Source organism: Prinia subflava, chromosome 2 (genome assembly GCF_021018805.1).
Source record: "Prinia subflava isolate CZ2003 ecotype Zambia chromosome 2, Cam_Psub_1.2, whole genome shotgun sequence".
Taxonomy (NCBI): Eukaryota; Metazoa; Chordata; class Aves; order Passeriformes; family Cisticolidae; genus Prinia; species Prinia subflava.
In genome coordinates, this window is record NC_086248.1 from 1,011,449 (window position 1) to 1,030,615 (window position 19,167).

A 19,167-nucleotide genomic window follows, 5' to 3' on the forward strand; every position below is an offset into this window, starting at 1 on the left:
TGTTAAGGATGTCACCTACTTTGGCCCAAAAACAGCCCCTGGGGATTTAAATGCCAGAGCAGAGCCTGTTGGCACTTCCAGCACTTCATTCCAAATTTCCCAACACTTTGGACAAGACGCTGCTTGGCACAAGGAGACGGGAATGACATAGAGCACCCATGGGGCAGGAGCAGGGCAGTCCTGAGCTCCATGGGGGCAGCTCTCCTTGGGACCCTGCAGGGTGTCAGAGACTGGAAATTGTTGACCAACTTCCTTGATTTTCTATCTTTAGCCACCAAAGTGCTGTGTAATTTTGACCTCTTGAGAATATCTGCTCAGTATTTCTCGTGTGTGCCAACGCAGAGTAAAGGAAGCTCAGTTTAGCCCCTTACATGTAAATGTTCTTGAGTGTTACACAGGGTCACTGCACCCTTAGTCTCAGCTGCTGCAGCCTGGGAGAGCTGCTGCATCCCAGTGACACTGGAAGGCACCGCATCCAAGAATTGTTGAGGTTGGAAAAGACCTTTAAGCTGTTTGTGCTCCTCCCCACATCAAGGCATGCAAGGAAGGAGGTGCCAGACGATCGCACTGAGGGAGACTTTGGCCAAGGGGTCGTGGCAGAGACAGGGAAAGGTGCAGGGAACAGTCTGGCTGTACTGGAGAGGGAGCTGGGACAGCTGCTCCCCTGCTGTGTGAAGGTAGGAAGTGAAGGACCCTGCATCCTCCTGAAACCCCAGCCCAGGCCTGAGGCCACCCTCCCTTACTTCCCTGGGTCTTCTTCACTGAACCCATTTGTGGCACTGGGTCTCCCCCACTCACTCAATCAGTATCTGCACTGGGACATTCCCCATGCAGCCCAGGAGGTGACACCATGGCCGCGGGCATCCCCACTCCCAGTCTGGCTCCAAGACCCAGCCCAAATCCCCTCCCAGCCCAGCTGTCCCCAGTCCCTGGCACTCACCTCATGCAGCACACACTCACATGGCCCAGCTCTGGCTCCTGTCACTGGCTCTGGGTCTGCTTGGCCAGGGCTGGGCTGGGCAGAGTTTGGTTGCAATCCCCTTTTGTCCCACAGGTTCCCAGCTGAGCACCTCCAGAGCACAGAACGTCACTGGGATCTGTGGTATCCCCTGAAAAATGGGTTATTCCCCCAAACGCCATCCATGGTTCAGCCCCCATGTCTGTCAAACCCAACTGTTATCTCATCCCACGCCCACCCCATGTTCATCATCCCATTCCCACCTCCCAGTTCTGGAATGGTCTCCCCAACTCTGTTCCCCATTTGGCAATATGTTCAAATCACACCTTCATGTTTTCCCTGATTGGTTCTCCCCCTATGGGGTGATCCCATACCCCACCCCTGAAAGTTACTGATTGGTTCCTGATTTTTGTACCACCCCTCTTTAAAAAGGCTCGCATTTCTTTGTTCTCTGTCTTGTGGTGCTGGCTCCCTTTGGACAATAAAGTTGTTTCGGAACTGCAAACCCTTAAGACCCCGCGTGGTCGTTTATCAGCCCTCTGTTGCCACCCCACTTCTTTTGGACCTTATCACAATCCACTCCACTGAGCTTGCCGGGGTTTAGGAGTCTGGGATTGTGATAGGGATCAACCTTCTCAGCCCTCTGTGTGTGTGACAGGCCAGCCTTGTTTCCTAGTACTGCCTCCCTCGGTACCTGGCACTGACACTGGTTTCCCTGGATGTTGTGGTTTGAGGCTTCCTGCCCTCTCTGCTCTCCTGGAGCAGAGACCCTGAATGCAGCAGAGCCTCTGCTGCCACAGCCCCTCCCCAGAGCCACCCCCCTGTCCCCTGCCTGTCTGCAGCACACAGAGCTCGAGTCACCCCCAGCTGTGGCTCCCCTGAACACAAAGGAGACACAGAGCAGCGCTGTCCAAATTCACTCCTTTATTAGCAGAGCCTGCATGGGATGAGGCTGGAGCAGCCCTTCAGCCAGCTCTCCAGCAGGGCTTGGCCCTCACATTGCCAGCGGGGTCACTGCACCTGCACAGCAAAATCCCCCCACAGCTCCCTTGGGCAGAGCCAGCTGGTGCCACCTTCTCCAGAGCACGGCCCCGGTGCCACCAGCCTGCCTGGACAGCTCCAGCACTGCCCCAGGGCTGCTGCAGAAGGTGCTGGCAGACAGGATTCTCCACATGGGGCATTCCAAAGGCTTTTGCTCAGCAGACAGGCCAAGGGCAGGAGCAGCTCCTGCTGGGGCTGAGGGCTGAGGGAAAGGCAGCAGCCCCAGGCACCTGAGCAGGAGCAGCTGCCCTGGACAGAGACACAGCACCTCAGAGACAGGGAGTGAAAGCAGTGCCTGAGCCCTGGGGTGGTTGTGTCACTGCTTTCCTGAGCCCGGAGGCACAACAGCTCTTGCTGGGAGAACAGCCCCACCTGATCCAGGAGGCTTCAATCAGGGAGGGAAGGATGACACCCAAAAGCCAAGCAGCCCAGCTTGCAGCCAGCATGGAGCTGGCCTCAGGTCCCACAGCTCTTTCTCCAAGCAGGACACCTCCTTGCTGCAGGATAAACTGCCTTTGGGGCACTGCATTTTTTGGAGAGCCTGCTACAAAGTTCTCCTAATCTGCAAAGCTGTTGTGATTCTTCCTTCTCATGGATGTGGCCTTATGCTTGTCCAGCTCGGACAGTGCTTCCTGCTTAGTAATTCTCTGCCACACCTCAGGGGTTTCTCCTCTTCCCTGAAATTTCCCACTGTACAAAGCTTCCAGCTGTGTCCTGAAATGAGACACAAACAGTTTCCAAGATGCCTGCATGGATGGATCAGGAAGAATTTTCAAAGTGGAAAAACCAGGTCCAGCATTGGGGTATGTCTTGTAGGAGGTCTGTCCTTTGTCACTATTTATGAAACTGCAGTCATTTGCAAAAAAGCTGGAACAAATAGCAAGGAGCCGCTGGTCTGTCCCATGACACCTCCATCCTGTCACATCTTCTGGGCGATAGAAAATCACCTGATGGTCTCCATCATGTCCCTGCATGGTGTTTGTGCAGACAGCCCCTTAAAAGGGTAAATTGTCCTATAAACCTGAAAAATGCTCTGCCAGGATGGTTTGAGGCTTCCTTGAAAATGAGCTCAGGTCAGCATCAGCAAATTCTTTCATGAGCCTGCCCCTCAGGGCAGCCAGATTTTCTACCACGGCACTGCTTAGGAACTCAATGTCTGTGACCTCCTGGTGCTCAAGGCCTTTCAGGTCACTTCTGGGCAAGCTGATCACCTCTGTCAGTTCCCTGCAAAATTCATCCAGCCAAAGAGAGACTTTGTCTTCTCTGTCTTTTCTGTCTTTGACAATTTGGGTTGATAAAGAAACAGCTGACAGGATGTTTCGATAGAGGCGATTAAGGGAGGAATATAAAAACTTCTCCAGCCTCCTGCTTCCATCTAAACAGTAACTCTCCACTCGTGTCTCAATGTAACTCCAAAAAAACTCCTTTGGAGATGTAAGGTACTGCGTGAAATACTCAAAATATTCTTCTTCTGGCAGATGTCTAAGGATGGAAACTTCCAGATTGCCTCTCTTGCCCTGGAAATCTGGGAACTTGCCTTGTATATCCTCAGCAATGTCTTTAGCCGTCCTCTCATAGACTGCCCGGCGAAGAGCTGTTTCAACCTTGTCACAAAGGAAACCAGCAAAAGATGTGATGGAAGCAGATCCTTGGAAGGAAATCAGGAAACATTGGAAGAAATCTTCTCTCTTACTGCTCAGGTATACAGCTGGGTAATTTGCCTTTTGGAATGCTTCATGCATGGTTTTAAACCTTTCTGCTGCCATTTTGCACAGATACAGAGACAAATCTATGCTGTACTCTTTGTTAAAAGTACATTTTGCATTGCTGGGGACAGAGTTCACACCTTTCTGTACTTCATTGAGAATTTCATGGATGAAATTTTGACTGTAATCACGTTTCTCCCGCTCTTTCTCATCAATGTTTGCCCTCACATTTGCTATGATCTGGACTGTGATGAGCTGAAATATGATCACATCAACACTGGAAATGTTCCTGGGATCTGGGATAAAGCCTAAATACTTTTTCTTCATGATATATTTCTCTTTGTCAAAAGAAAATCTTCTCTCTTTGGGAAATGACCTGATCCGTTCATAGAAACCCGGCTCCTTAAAGTGTTTGAGAAGGACATCTTCAATTTCTGCATCGATATGCACCTGATCTGGAGGACAAGCAGCATGGGAGACTTCGGCAATCCACTGGTTCCAGACAAGAGTAAAGTTGTCCTTCAGTTCTCTCTCACTGAGGCTCCTCCCTTTCAGAGTCACAGCCAGCTCCCTGCTCCTTCTCAGGAGCTCATCTTCATATTCCAAATTCCTTGCATCCAGTTTCTTCTGCTCCTTCTGTAGCTCAATCAGATTCTCACATTTCTTCATCATTTCAACAAGAAGACACTCTTTTAGTGTTTCCAGCTTCAGCTGTGTGCATGATTTTGACAGGTGTATCCAATGTTTTTTGTGTCCCTCAATACACTTTTCCACTTCAGTCTCAATATCATCACTTGTCTCTTGCACCAGTTCTTTGTCTTCCTCAAAATACTTTTCCACTTCTTTCTCAATGGCATCACTTGTCTCTTGCACCAGCCCTTCAAGATGTTCTCTGGTGACATTCTGCAAATCCCCATTCCGAATTTTGTTGTCCAGTCTCATCTGTACATCTAAGATGTGACTCCTCAGCCTCCAGGTCCACTGACTAAAGGCACTTTCCAGTTTCCTGTAGGCAGCAATCTCCAGGGAATTCTTGAAGCTGAAAACAAAGTTTTCATTCAGCAAAGCATTCCAGAGGTCACCAATACGAATTTTCAGACTCGACAGCCTCAAAATGCTGCGCTGTGACTGCTCCTTGGCAGCCTGGAAGATTTTGCTCTTGAGTTGCTGGACGTTCTGGCTGTAGGTGGGGTTGGGTGGTGCCATGGGGGGGTTTCCTTCCCACAGGTGAGTAAAGTAGTGAATGTGGGTGTTCACATCAAAGCCAATGACATCGCTGAAGGAGGAGATGTCACAGAATTCCTGCTGAGCTGCTACCACAGTCATTTCATCCAGCTTTTCCTGCAAACGCCTTCGTCCTTCCATGTTGCTCCCCTTGGCAGTTGCTTCTCCCACGTTTTGGTGGACAAGGAGACAGCTTGGGGAAAGATTGACTTTCTTCATCCTCAGGAAAGCCTGCACAGCGATCTGGAGGACATATTGCATTTCGGATGGGTTTTCTCCAAAGACATTGATCACAGTCATGTTGCTAACACCAATGACAAAGGTGGCCAGCTCGTTGTCATGGTTCAGGGACTGTTTATTGGCCATCTCGGTGGCACGAAGTCCCTCTGTGTCAACCACTAGCACAAAATCAAAGCCCAGGTCTTGCTGCAGCTCCTTGCCCACTGGGATGAGCTGCATAAAGGCTCCGCGGGTGCATCTCCCCGCGCTGACGTTGAACTGCAGACCAAACATGGCATTCAGCAGGGTGGACTTGCCGCTGCTCTGGATGCCAAGCACAGAGAGCACAAACACTCGTTTGTCCCCCAGCCTCTCAATTAAGCTGTCAAAGATTGCTCCCACCCAGCGCAAGGGCAGGTAAGAAGCATCCCCATCCATCAGCTCCACGGGATAGCCTGAAACCATCAGCTCTGCTGCAATTTCTGGCAGTTTTACAAAACTGTAATTATCTGTCTCCATTAATTCCAGAGCTTCATAAATCTTTCCTACCTCTCTCAGAAGGTGCTCCAGGCCGATAGATGAATTGTTGATTTCATCAGAGAGGGCATCCAAGCGACTCAGCAACTCAGCATTCACACTGTTTTTTTCCTGGTTTTTCTTTCCTGCCTGGATTTCAGACCATAACTTGTGATAGTCTCTCCTCAGTTCTTCAAGGGGACCGCAGGACAGCTCATCCATCAAGACCTTCATCCACTGCAGGAAGTATTTCTTGGTATCTGCTGGCTGGGTCTGGAGAAAGCCAAGGAAGGATTTCATCAGTGAGTTGAGAGGGAAAGCTTGCTCAAGTTGCTTTCTTCTTATTGCTTTCTTCTCATTTTCAATCTGGCTGAAATGATGCTCAATGCTCTTGTCCCCTTGCTCCTGCAAGCGAGTGAGTTCTTTGTCCTTTTTGCACCACTCATTCCACAGTTTTCCTTGAAGTGGCAGCAGCTGGGATTTGATCTCAGACAGCTTCTCTTTCTTCAGAAGGTCCACCAGCTCCTTTGCCTTTGCTTTGGCTGTCACACACGCCGGTTTATCTGCATCCACTACGAATCCATGCTGGCGAGCTTTGTCCACACAGGCGTCCAGACTGAAACGTAGATTAGACCCTTCTAGGAGATCCATGATAATGTTGGTCAGCTGCTCTATCAATTCTGCCTCATTTCTGTTCTTGATCCCTATTGTTATGGTTCTTCTGGATCGTCCAGCTGCCATGTTCTCTTTTTCTGTGAGAAGACAAATCAAAGGCCTTTCTGACTGCCACAGGCCCTGCAGAAGCTTTTTCCCCCTGCTGTCCATGTGTTGTAAATCGGACACAAGAGCCACATTGACAGCAGATATCTCCTGCAGGAACTGCAGCTGTGCTCCGTGATCCCTGGCGTCTCCATGCAGGTTACAGAAAGCCACGCAGCACTCAAAGGTGTCATCGGGGCTTCCACGGGGGCAGTACCAGGCGATCTCCACCACCCCTTCCATCAGCAAACGCTCCCTGGTGCTGCCTCTGCAGTGGCGGTGGAAGAAAGTGTCGTGTTTGCGTCTGCTCAGCAGAGTGTTCAGGAGCTGAGACTTGGAAGAGGAGGCCGAGCTGCCAATGCGGAAGAAGGACACGATGGGTGTCTGTGCCTGAAAGATGAGTTTGTTGTGGTAACTCTTTGTTCCAGCCTGCTTTCCTGACTTCTCTGTCTCTTTCCAGCTCCTTTGGATTTGGCTGAGCGCGTAGAGCAGGAACTCAATGCGTGAAGTGCACGGGTTGGGCACCAGCAGAGGCAGGGCCAGTTGGCAGAACGCCAGCTTGGTTGCAAGGGTCTGTCTCAGGAAGTCATCAGCACAATGGAAAATGGCCATCTGCAGGTCAATGGGGTGCACATGGCCATCCGTGCCTCCAAGTTCAGTGGCTGCTTCCGTCAGATTATCAAGAAAGTTTTCAAAGGACTCTGACTGTTCCTCTTGTGATCTAGTTTGTGGCACAGGTGCAAGGCCTGGGTTTTTCTCATCCCAGCAAGTCAGGTACCTCACCCTGTAATGCACGATTAACAGCTTTTGCAAGAAGTATAACGGCAGTTCTGTTTCCTTGCTGGGCTGGCTGTCCTGCAGAGATGTCTTGTTGATGGTGCAGAAATCTCCCATTCCCATTTTTCTTGGATAGCGACTTTGGAGCCCAAGGCGCTTGAGCAACTGGAGGAACTCCTGGTTTACAATGGCTTCATTTGCTTTGGATTCGCTGCTGTCTAACTTGGATTGGGATTGACTGGGGTGCTCTGGTGTTGCAAAACTGTCTTCCAGGTCTCTGAGTATGTTCTCCATCTTCTGTTGATCCCATTTGTCATCCAAGCTCCCACTGATCAAGGAATTCAAGTCCCGTTCCAGCCTCTCCCAGTCTTCGTCTCCTCTGTGCTTTTGAAGGAGATTCTTTATCTGTGTAGACCACAAGCCTTTCATGTGATCTTCCATGAAAACTAAACGCTCCCTCTTCTGCTCAGGGGACAGCTCTTGACTTTCTGGTGTCACAGTCAGACCCGTCAGCAGAAGGGAGGCCTCAGCTCTGTCAGCATCTTGCTCCTTCAGGTTCACGTACTCCTCATGTGCCGCTTCCATTTCCTTGGCCATGTACTGAATTTCTGGGTGTCCAAGGAGGTGCTGGAAAGTGCTGCTTTCCACCTGGTACCCTGTGCTGGTTGCAATCAAGAGCACCAACAGTTCCATCTCCTTCTGATCCTTTTCCCTGAGAGACTGGAGTAAGGAATAAATGGCGAGACTGCTGGTCATGGTGGCTTTTTTCTTTGCTACATGAACGGCAGAAGCAGAGCTTCCTGATGCTTCAGTGACAGCATGGATGTGCTCCTTCATTTGCTGCAGTGTTTTGATGAGCTCTTTGAGTTGAGTGACTTTGGGAGATCTGGGAAGTGCGTGCTGAGCCTTGAAGATCCATTTCACATTGATGGAGGACACTTTGTCTGTTATTTTCAGGAGTTTCTGGAGTGCCTTTTTCTCCCAGGTGTGCCGTACTTCACACTCCAACTGGAGGTAATCTTCCTGTTCCAGGTGTTGCGGGGCTTCTCTACACTTGATTCCCACGATCTGCATCACCTTGGGCAGCCAGTATCCAGCATCCAGTCCTTCCTTCTCTAATTCCTCTGCCAGGAGCTGTGCCTTTGCATCCCCCTCTTGTGTATTCTCCTGAAAAGCCATGTCTGCAGAGGAAGAAAAGAGACTTTCCCTGAGGTGCTGTCAGAGGGCCCAGCCTCATGGCAGAGGCTCTGCAGCAGCTGCAGCCCCGGGGGTTGCTCCCACCCAGCTGGTGGAGCCCAGCCTGGGATGGCGCAAGAGCCAGGTTCTGCTTCCCAGCACACTGGATGTGCCTGTTGCTTTCCTGTTTGCAGGATCAACCCTGAAGCTGAGTGTGTATCCTAGAGACAGCACAGACACACAGAGACACAAACACAGACACACAACATAGACTCAGCCACACAGCCTGCCCTGGACAAGGTGCTGCCTTCACCATTGCTTACATCCTCCCAGCAGAACTCCTCAATCCACAAGTGCATACAGCCAGGGCCATTCCTGGCTCCCTGGAGCACTGGCACCTCCCCGGTGCCCATCCAACAGCCCTGCCTGCATCCTGCACCCCCTGCCCAGCCCCACGCCTGCCCTGCTCACTTTCTGGCCCAGCCTGCTGCTCCCAGCACCCGGAGGCAGCGCTCACACGCTCTCCCCATGGGCACCCCACACTTCCCAGACACACTCCGCCCATGCCCAGCACGGTCCCATGGGCTCTGAGCTGTGCTCCTGCTCCAGTTGCCAGCGCAGCCCCTCCCTTTCCCCACTCAGGTCTCTTGCCAGGAGCTGCTTCCTGGCACACTCAGGGGGCCCTGTGAGAAATCAGGTTGTGATTCGTGTCAATGAAGTAGCACCCAGCTGTGTATGTGTGTCTGTGGGCAATGCAGACAGAGACCGTGGGATTATTAATGAAGAGTTTTAAAAAAATAAAAAATCAGCTAAGTAAGGCATGGAAATGGAGTTAACAAGGTAGCTATGTAACAGTAGTCTTTTAGCTAATGGTTTGTTTTAATAACAAAATTGGAGTTGCTAGTAATTTATATAAGCTTTCAACTACCTCATAATATAAGTTTTAACTATTCTTTGTACAAGTTATAAATTGGTGTTTTTTGGGTATGGGAAAATTTATAATCACTTAAAAAGGGGAAATAGGACTAACATAAGTTGAAAGGCTCTACAAACCATGTTGACTTTGAGTTTTGTAATCACTGAAGAAAGGGGCCCCCACGAAGACACCTATTGAGACAACCTAACTTTAAGAGCTTTAGGGTGTAATGCTTGCAAAATGTATGCTGAAACAAGAATAACATGCTTTCTTAAGCAAACTGTATATCCAAAAATTATACTAGTGGAAAAAAAGATATTTTAAAAGAAAAATGGGAGGGTGGAGATAGATCAGAAGACTATCTCAGACCACCTCCCCAGCAGATCTTCAAAAACCACAATTGCGGATTATGAAGAAAAGCAAGTAGAAAATAACTGAAAACTTGGAGAAGTGAAGTGCCTAGAATGGTGTCTTGGGTTATGCAACCAAAAACAATGTGTCTTCTGTTTCATGTGTAGAAAGCAGTTGGGAGATGGTTTCTTTTTTCTTTATCTCTTGTAACTCCAGAGGGGAGGAGGGTGTATGCCTTCTGATAATAGACCAGCTGTTAAAACCAGGTGGGGCAGTGTTTCTGATCTCTTTCATCAACTTTGTCCACCCTCGGGGGATATCTTCTGTTAATGGGCCATTAAGGCTCACCAGTGCCATGACACATTCCATCATCCCATTGTGAGATCCACCACCCAGTGTGGAGGAGCCAACCATTCCTACCCAGATAAAAACGGGGACACAGGGACCCCAGACATTCCTCTTTTCCACTGGATTCCCAGAGGAAGACCGGACTCATCTCACCACCACTGAACCTGTCTGCAGGATCATGTCTACTCCAACAGAACCACATCTGTCACTCCAGGAGGACTTATTTGGGCGGCTTCCAACACCCTGGCTGACAGGGTGTCAGGTCATGTCTCTGACTCTGTCAGGGTTTTTCTAGGACTTTTTGTTTGCTTGCTTGCTTGGGTTTTTTTTTTGGGGGGGGGGAAGTTGTTTGGTTGGTTGGTGGTTTTGGGTTTTTTTATTACTGCATTTTTATTTTTAATATTCCTAGTAAAGAGCTGTTAATCCTAGTCCCATATTTTTGCCTGAAAGCTCCTAATTGCAAAATTGTAATAATTTGGAGGGAGGAGGTTTTACATTCTCCCCTCCAAGGGAAACTCCAGTTTTCTCTGTGTCCTGGTTTTAAAGCAAAACCAGTGAGACACTCCAAGTCAGAAATACGACATAATAGAAGAAAGAGAACAAAAACCAAAGTAAAACAGAAAACAAACAAACAAACACCAAACAAACAAACAAACAAACAAACAAACCCAACAAAAAACCAAAAAGAAAACAACGGGGGAAAAAAAAAAACAACAAGCAATAGCACAAAAACCACTGACAGAGTCAGAATACAACCTGACACCCTGTTAGTTAGGGTGGTGGTAGCAGTCCAGATGAAGTGGCCTTCTTGAAGCAGTGATCCTGTAGAAAGTTCTGGTAGCTCTTGTCCTCTGGGAATCCAGTGGGTAAGGCCTTGATGGCCCATTAACAGAAGATAGTCCAGAGGGAGGGGGCAAGGGAAACACTGTCTCACCTAGTTTTAACAGCTCATTAAGATGGTGACAGAATACATACTTTGGGCACATCTTACATTGTAACCTAGGACACTCTGACAGATACCTGTCTTTCCAAACGAAGACAAATTGTGTAAGAAGACCACAATCCGAGACCTGAATTTGTGCATTGGTTGGGGAAAGGACCATCCACGTACCCAGCACTGTGAGAATTGCTCACCTTATTATCGAACAAATTAATAAATTGGCTATATTGCTTGATGTATATGCAAATCTAGCATTTCATTTATAAGACTCACCTGTAAGAGATGGTCCAAAGATCTCTCATCTGCCTCATGACTGTCAACAAGGACAGAGGACCGAAATCCCAAGGACTAAGACTGAAACCCTAAAACCACAACACAGGAGCTCTGGCCTGGTTGAGGTGGGATGTCTGCCAAGTGTTGCCTGCAGATTGTGTTCGCTGGACCAAAACCCGGTATGCATTTGCGTGGGAAAACAATGGGCAAGTCAAACTGATTGTGCTTGCTGCTGGGCTAGCTGTGGTTGCTGCTGAACTGGTTGTGCTGCACCTGTTCAGATCTCCCCACCTTTGGCCAGCTGCCTGTCACTCTAATAAGACTATATGAAGCTGCATATGTTTACCAAGACTTTGAGATTTCCCCACAGAAGAATCTATTGGCAAACTGACCATGAGGACCTCGCCTCTTCTGTTGGTAGCTATCACACCTACACCCTCTTTTCTCTCAATCTTTAGTTTCTTTTTTCCTCTCCACCTATTGCATACTTGTGTTTTCAGCACTTAATAAAAGTGCACTGCTGTTGTGATTAATTTGAAGTCCCCTTGTGTGTCTTTTGCATTCAGAGATTAAAAATAAACCATCATCATATCCACCTATATTGGTGGATTGTGACATTAATTGGCATCACACACAGAGTAGGGGGAAGATCCACCTTGTCCCTGCCCACAGCTGTGCCACTCCTGTGGTGGCCTGTCAGGAGAGACTTTGGGAACCCACCAGGAGAGGTGCCATCTGTGATCTGCTGCTCGATAGCACAGAGCTCTCCTCAGCTAAGTGCCCATTGGGGGCCATCTCAGCCACAGCCACCAAGGAGACACAAAGCTTAAAATCTCTGGTGACAGGAGGAAAAGTGCCAGCAAATCTTCAACTGGGCATGAAAACCGTTAGGGTTTTTGATACTGTCACACAATCCTGAGAATTGTCCCACTGTCACTTCACTTGGATACTGGAGAGATTTTTTCCTTGCAAGAAATCCATCTGAGCATTCAGCTTCTGCCCCACCAAGGCCACAAGGCTCTTACAAGATCAGGTATTGATCTTAGGGGCTTGGACTCAGGTATAGACATGAGGGCTCCTGCGTCCTTCCAGAGCCTTCAGGGGAAGCTTTCCCTCGGGAATCCCTGCAGATTTGGATAATCTGTGCAAGGGCTCTGGGCTCTGATTCCTCTCACCCATCTCACAGCAGATACACCAGTTGGGCCAACAAGAAGATCAGTGGGAAGAAAAGGCCTGATATCCTAAAGGAAAAGACCAGACTGTCAGGAGAAGGCCACCCATCAACATGGAGGTTTATTCCAAGGAGCACAGGAGGCCAATCCTTCTCCTTTACTGGGGATGGCCCAGGTAGCAAAGACTCCTCAGGGCTTTTCTGGGGAGGTGACCAGAGCAGGGTTTCCCCTGGATCTACATCCATGTTCCCCCAGCAGAAGGAAGCTGGACATGCTGGAGGGGTGGGACAGAGCAAAGCCCCTGAAGGTCAACAAGGCCAAGTGCAGGTGCTGGCCCTGGGTGCAGGCAATGCCAGGCACAGACACAAGCTGGGAAGAGCAGGGATTGAGAGCAGCCGTGAGGAGAAGGACTTGAGGGTGCTGATGGGTGAGAGGCTGTCCAGGGAACATCTGTGCTCTTGGGGCAGCAGACAAGGAGTGGAGGGGCAGAGCCAGGGGAACAGCCCTGAGAATGGGGCAGCACGGGTCCTGTCCCACCACTGCCCACATCACACAGCTGCTGATGGGGGCAAGCTCAGGGCCCCGCAGAGGGGGGAGAAGCAGCTCTGGGCTTGGACCCAGCAGCCACTGAGCCCCACCTGCAGCTCGTGTGCTCCCACCAGCGGGATGGGGACAGGAGGGGGACAGCAGAAGCAGGAGAAGCCACTGGCTCGAGATAAGGGCAGCTCAGCAGCAGAGCAAAGCTGGTGGTGCTGGCAGAGTACAGGAGGGATGCTGGCCACCAATTGTTTTCTTTTGGCACATGTCCAGATGCTACCTGGGCAGCAGAGCCCCACTGCAGGACAGCTGCTCATGAAGGGAACTGCTGGCTCTGGGTCACTGCTGGAGCTTCTCCACCTGAGCCACTTGTCCCAGCCCTGTCCCCTCCCAAATTCTCTCCCACCGGAGCAATGCCAGCGCTGCTTCAGTCTCAGGAGTCAGGGGCTGCCCTGCACAACATGAACTCCAGCCCAGCCACACCCTGAACCTGACCCCAGGCACCCTTGGCAGTCCCTGCACGGCTTCCCATTTTCCTCAGGAATAGGGAAAAAGCCCCATGTGACTGTGTCAGTGCCCGCAGAGAGGCACTAAGCACATTCAGGGCATAACTCGGGATCGAGTTCCTCCTGGAAATCAAACAAAGGAAGCAACAAGGCGGACAGCAGGACCTACCATGGGAATGGCTGCACCCCGATTCACAGGAACAACCCCCCGAGAATGTTTTCCCCAGCCCGGCCCCAGAGAAAGGGGCTGTGCGGGCGCTGGTGCCTTTGAGAGACTGTCCCAGGAACCAGAGCTCAGTGGGTGCTGACGTTGAGACTGTAGGGGAGTTGAATTTCACTCTCCCTGCATGGGGAGGAAAAGCAATGATCCCCCATGGCTCCTGCCTTCCGGGAGCGCAGCCATCCGGCCCCACCGCGGGGCTGGGGGTGCCCGGGCCGGGCAGGGCCGGCCCCGCCTGCGGGGAGCGTTTCCCGGCCGGGCACGGGCTGGCGGCAGGGAAGGGGCTCCGCAAGGGATCTGTGCCCGGCCAGCCCCGCCGCCAGCTCTCGGGACAGGCTCTGCGCCTCTGCAGACTTCACTCTGCCCCTCCATGCCCCCGCATCCCTCCTCCTTCCCTCGCCGCTCCGCTCCCACCCCTCTGACCCCGGGCCCCTCTCCCAGCTCAGCCCCGCAGCGCACACGGCTCCCCCGAGCTCCCCCCAAAGCGGCTGCCAGCAAAGGCGGCTTCCTGCAGCCCACGGAGGAGCAGACACTGCCCTCCCCTGCCCTCACACCCCTCTTCTCCTGCCCTGCCATCTCCCCAGCCGTGCCAAAACAGCGGCAACAGGAGGCAGGAGAGCGACAAGATCCCGCTCGCTGCTGCTGCTGCCGGCCCCGCAGCTCATCCGCAGGGCCCTACCTTCTCCCTCGGTGCCCTGCAGCTCCTGGGATGGGAGAAGCGCAGCACAGCCCCTCTTTATGCAGCCCTGGCTCTCCAGTGGTTGAGGCTTCTCCTGTTCCAGAGGCATCGGGGTAATTCCAGGATATCAGGTGTCTCACTGCAGCAGTATGTGACAGTGGAACGCCTCTTTTGGAGTCAGATGATTGAATTACGATCCAAATTCCACAGCAGCTGTGATTTGAGCTGCCACACAGTCAACACTCGTCTGTTGCAGATCTCTGACCCTTAGCTATTGTGCTGACTGCCAATAATAATTTTGTAAACTGTGTGACCTGGAAATGCATACATATAAAAAAAGGAGGAGAGTGTCTTTGGATAAGGACCTGGAGGGACAGGACAAGAGTGGAATGGGTTCCCATTGCCAGATGGCAACGTTAGATGGGGTATTGAGAAGGAATTCTTCCCTGTTAGAGTTGTGAGAGGCTGGGACACAATTGTCAGAGAAGCAGTGGCTGCCCCATTGCAAGATAGGGACACCTTCCACTATCCCAGGTTGCTCCAAGCATCATCCAACCTGCCTTCCTTGGACACTCCCCCTGTGCCAGGACCTCTCCACCCTGCCAGGGAATAATTCCTGCCCAGTATCCCATCTATCTATCCTTCTCTCTGGCACTGGGAAGCCATTCCCTGTGTCCTGTCCCTCCAGCCCCGTGTCCAAAGCCCCTCTGCAGCACAGGAAGCAAAGCAGAACAGACACCTCTGTGAACACTGCCCAGGGCCCCATTTCCCCATGCCCACACATTTACAGAAGGAGGCTGCCAGAAGCTGGCCACAAGCCAATCTGCAGACAGTTGTTTAGAACCTGACCTCTGGCATCCAACTGCAAGTTTCCACTCAGAAATAGCAGTGCCTGGCTGCAGCTTTCTTGGCAAGGGACATCCCACCCCTGACAGTAACAGAGCACTGGGGTTTGGCAGAGGACATTCAACACCCGATCAGAGCAAGGTGCCTGGATTGCTTTTTCCTTGGGATGTGGACACACAAATCCTGCTCCATGGCCTCAAAACAAGCACTGGAGTCTGGAAATCAAGACCTCCAGCCTGCCAGGACCAGCCATCACCTGGCCCAGGCTGACAAGTCACAAGTGCTGGAGCAGACACCCCTGGCATTTGTCCGGCCTCAGGCCAAGTCTCAGCACCTGCCAGGCGGGGCTGGGACACATCACCTCCAGAGCATGGATTTGGTCCCTCCCTTCCCAGGTTAGCTTAGCCTGTCTTCAGGGGGAGATTTCCTACAGCCAAAGAATTCCCTGCTGCAGGAGCGTTACAGGCAGAGAACCCAAGGATCACTGAGGCTGGAAAAGATCTCCCAGACCATCGAGTCCAAACTATGACTGATCCCCACCTTGTCACCAGCCCAGAGCACTGAGTGTCACATCCAGGCCTTCCTTGGACACCTGCAGGGATGAGATTTCAGCATGTCCTTCCAAGGTCTGACCCCCCCTTTCCATGGGGAAATTCCTGCTGCTGTCCAACCTGAGCCTGCCCTGGCCCAGCCTGAGGCCATTTCCCCTTGTCCTGTCCCTGTTCCCTGCGAGCAGAGCCCGACCCCCCCTGGCTGTCCCCTCCTGTCTGGGAGTTGTGCAGAGCCACAAGGTCCCCCCTGAGCCTCCTTTTCTCCAGGCTCAGCCCCTTCCCAGCTCCCTCAGCCTGTCCTGGGGCTCCATTCCCTTCCCAGCTCCGTTCCCTGCCCTGGACACGCTCCAGCCCCTGCAGGGCTCTCCTGTCAGGAGGGGCCCAGAGCTGCCCCCAGCACTGGAGGTGCCCCAGCAGTGCCAGCACAGGGGACGGGCACTGCCCTGGCCCTGCTGCCACCCCAGAGCTGGCACAGCCCAGGGGCCAGTGGCCTCTTGCCCACCTGGGCACCCCTGGGCTCCTGTCCAGGTGCTGGCACCAGCACACCCAGGAAATCTTCTCCAGCACCATTGAACCCTGACACCCTCTCTGCCAGCGCTGCACCTGGTGCTGCACGGCTTCCTCGGGCTCAGGAGCTCCTCAGTGTCCCCTCAAGAGCAGCCACAGGACCCTTCCCTCTCTGCCCCTGCCAGCCTGGGACAGCAGGAGCACACTCCTGCCTCGCCCCCAGCCAGCAGGAACCTGCACACTGCAAACTGAAACCATCTGGACTCCTGACTCCATGGCAGGAGTGACCCAGCCAGGCCTGAAGGCGGCCGTGGATCATCCTGCATGAAGCTCCTCTGCTCCTGCTCTGCCAGCTCCAGGGATACCAGCTCCTCTCCAAGGATAGGCTCCTTCTCCAAGACATGTTGCCTTTTAACTGAGTTTCTTACAGATCGCGGGCATGATGTGCTGTGCAATGAGATTTGAGCTATCCCAAACTGGGCCTCAGATTTGGGCCTGCTAGGCCTCAGATTTTGGCCTGTGTAGAAGTAGATGTGTTTTGTGGCGCAGTTACATATTAGGTTAAGGTGTGTGCAGAGACTGTATAGGACAATTAGAGTGAGACACAGTAGCTGCCTTAAACTGAGATAGTTTAGTGTTGCTATGATCTTTCTTAGTATTCTGAGCGTTCATATTAAAGCAGAAGTGTAGCAGCTTCTCACACTTGTAAATGTAAACAGTGGACCATGTTTTGTAAATACTGCCCTTGTTATGAATTCCTTCTCCATGAGAAGGGGAGGTTGAATGACAGCCTCCTTGACCAATGTAGGTGAGAGGTGGGATAACCACCCTCCAATCCATGGTCACTTTGCTACAGGTATATTATAGAGATAATAAACAAGGGGCAGGAGTCTTCTGGTCTCCTGCCCTGCTACTCTGAACCCAGATCTGCTGTCTCCGAGTGTCCTTATCTAGCTAAGCTCACAGTGATAGTTTACATACTTGTTTGTAGCAAGAGCAGATGTCTTATGGAATGAAGGTTGAGCTATCCCAAACTGGGCCTCAGATTTAGGCCTGCAAGGCCTCAGATTTGGGCCCATGTAGTAGTAGATAAACCTGTGGCGCAGTTATAAATTCAATTAAGGTGTGTACATGCTTTAGCTGGGGCAGTTAGGATAGAAACACGGTCGCTGCCTTAAACTGAAATAGCTTACATTCTTGTTCATGCTGAATGCCAATAGAAATGCACCTGCTACTGTAAACTATTCTGCACTGTATAAAACCAGCCATTTTGGGAATAAAGAGGAGAACGTATGTTATTAATCATATTGACTGGACCTGCATTTTTCCATCTCCAACTCCATTTCGAGTCCCTAAACTTCAGCTGGTGCCCTGAATAGGGACCTGTTGTTTGCTTTTTATTTTTGCTTCAATGCAGATGCTTATATGCAGACATTTCAATACGGATTTTATTTTGATTTTAAAACTTTTCGTTTAAATATGGAACTCACTTGAATGTGGTGAAAGTCTCTGCTGCTTGGAGTTTGTCTTGTGCATGAGATTCGGGCTCAACATTTGACCGAACGAGACACATGCAGCACCCCTGAGCTCACAGAGCTGGAGCTGGAGAGCGTGTTTCCCCTGATTTACCCAGAGGGGAACAGCAACACGTGGTGGAAGGGAATGGTAAGCAGCTGCTGCGAGACAAAAGATTTTAAAAACATGAAGAAGGATTTTTGCACGGCTTTGCAACTCTTAACAACAATTGCCTCAGAAAGGGGCAAAAAGATAAAAGAAACTGTTATAGAGCAGTTAACCCTATGGGTTCGGAAAAAAGGAAAGTTAAACCAGCCATTGCTTCTCTTTAGTGAAGCAGAATGGAAAGAAATAGGTGAATTATTATAGGACTCTGTTGTTTCACCAGGGAAAGAAGTGAAGATTTGTTCAGAGTTAGGCGTGATTTGGAAAAAAGTGATAAATACCTTGCAAATGTTCGCTGCAAAACACAGAGCCGCCATTTTGGCTTTAGAAAAAGCAGCCCCTCCCTCTGATCCGGGAGTGTCCCTCTCCAAGCCAAAAGAGCTGAAAAAACCATCTAAAGTAGCGATGTTTTTCTGTATAAATTCCATGCATTCCATTCAAGTTGACGCAGTTCCGCTTTGCTCTTCCCTGCGTGATATAGTAGATACAGAAAACCACGTGGACCGAGCGCAGGAAGTGTTTTCACCAGCACCCAGGGAGAATGAGAGGAAACAGGAAACATTTCGGCCGCCAGGCTCAGGGGGCATGGTGAAAGACGAGGAGGCAGGCAGGGCCGAAGGCGGAGTGGGACAGGAGCAAGTGACGCAGCAAGGAGGCGGAGTTTGGGGCGGTGCCAAGAGCAGGGCGGTATCAGCCTTCTCCCCACCGGAAAAAGAGCTGACATCATCAGCACATGTGATCAAAACAAACATGGCTGCGCCTATGCCAGCTTCCGAGAACTCAGAACCGGCTTGATTGAAAGCCCCTGTGCCCCCGCAGCCTGCATCAACGCAATTTATCATCCGATCACTATTTCTTGACACGGGAGTGGACACTTCCATTATAAATCAACTGCACTGGCCGCCTGGTTGGCTCCTGCAATCTCCCTACACTCACGTTGTGGGAGTGGGCGGCATGCGTGTCCCCTCGGTGAGTGCAGCCCCTTCAGTATTATCTTTGAAGACAATCAAGGCATTGTGACTCAACCCTATGTTATACCAATGCCCGAAGAACTTCCAGGATTGTTAGGCAGAGATGGTGAAGGCATGCAGCGAAGCGGACACACCGCAGTTTGAAAGGATCCTCCAAGCCCGGGATGAAGGAATTCTCACAGCACTTCAACAAGTGCTTCAACAGAACAGCAGGTGGACATTGTAAGAAAAAAAACAGAAGAAGAAAATGCAATCATTCGTCCATTTGTTGTGGAGCAATCCATCATTGTGTGG

General features: G+C 51.0%; 1 protein-coding gene across 1 annotated transcript; it reads right to left on the bottom strand.

Moving 5' to 3' along the window:
• Window positions 1–1,865: 1,865 nt before the first annotated feature.
• LOC134564136 (interferon-induced very large GTPase 1-like) lies at window positions 1,866–14,543 on the bottom strand. The gene is made up of 2 exons (XM_063422804.1): window positions 14,319–14,543; window positions 1,866–8,381 (listed from the first exon to the last, which is right to left on the bottom strand). The coding sequence occupies exons 1-2, from the start codon at window positions 14,425–14,427 to the stop codon at window positions 3,013–3,015; spliced, it is 5,478 nt and encodes a 1,825-aa protein (XP_063278874.1). The 5' UTR covers window positions 14,428–14,543; the 3' UTR covers window positions 1,866–3,012.
• Between the last annotated feature and the right edge of the window lie 4,624 nt (window positions 14,544–19,167).

Coding starts and splice junctions, on each gene's coding strand:
- LOC134564136 (XM_063422804.1), bottom strand. CDS start 14,427: ATGCCTCTGGAACAGGAGAAGCCTCAACCACTGGAGAGCCAGGGCTGC. Junction 8,382..14,318: donor GCAGGGCACCGAGGGAGAAG/GTAGGGCCCTGC, acceptor CTTCCTCTGCAG/ACATGGCTTTTCAGGAGAAT.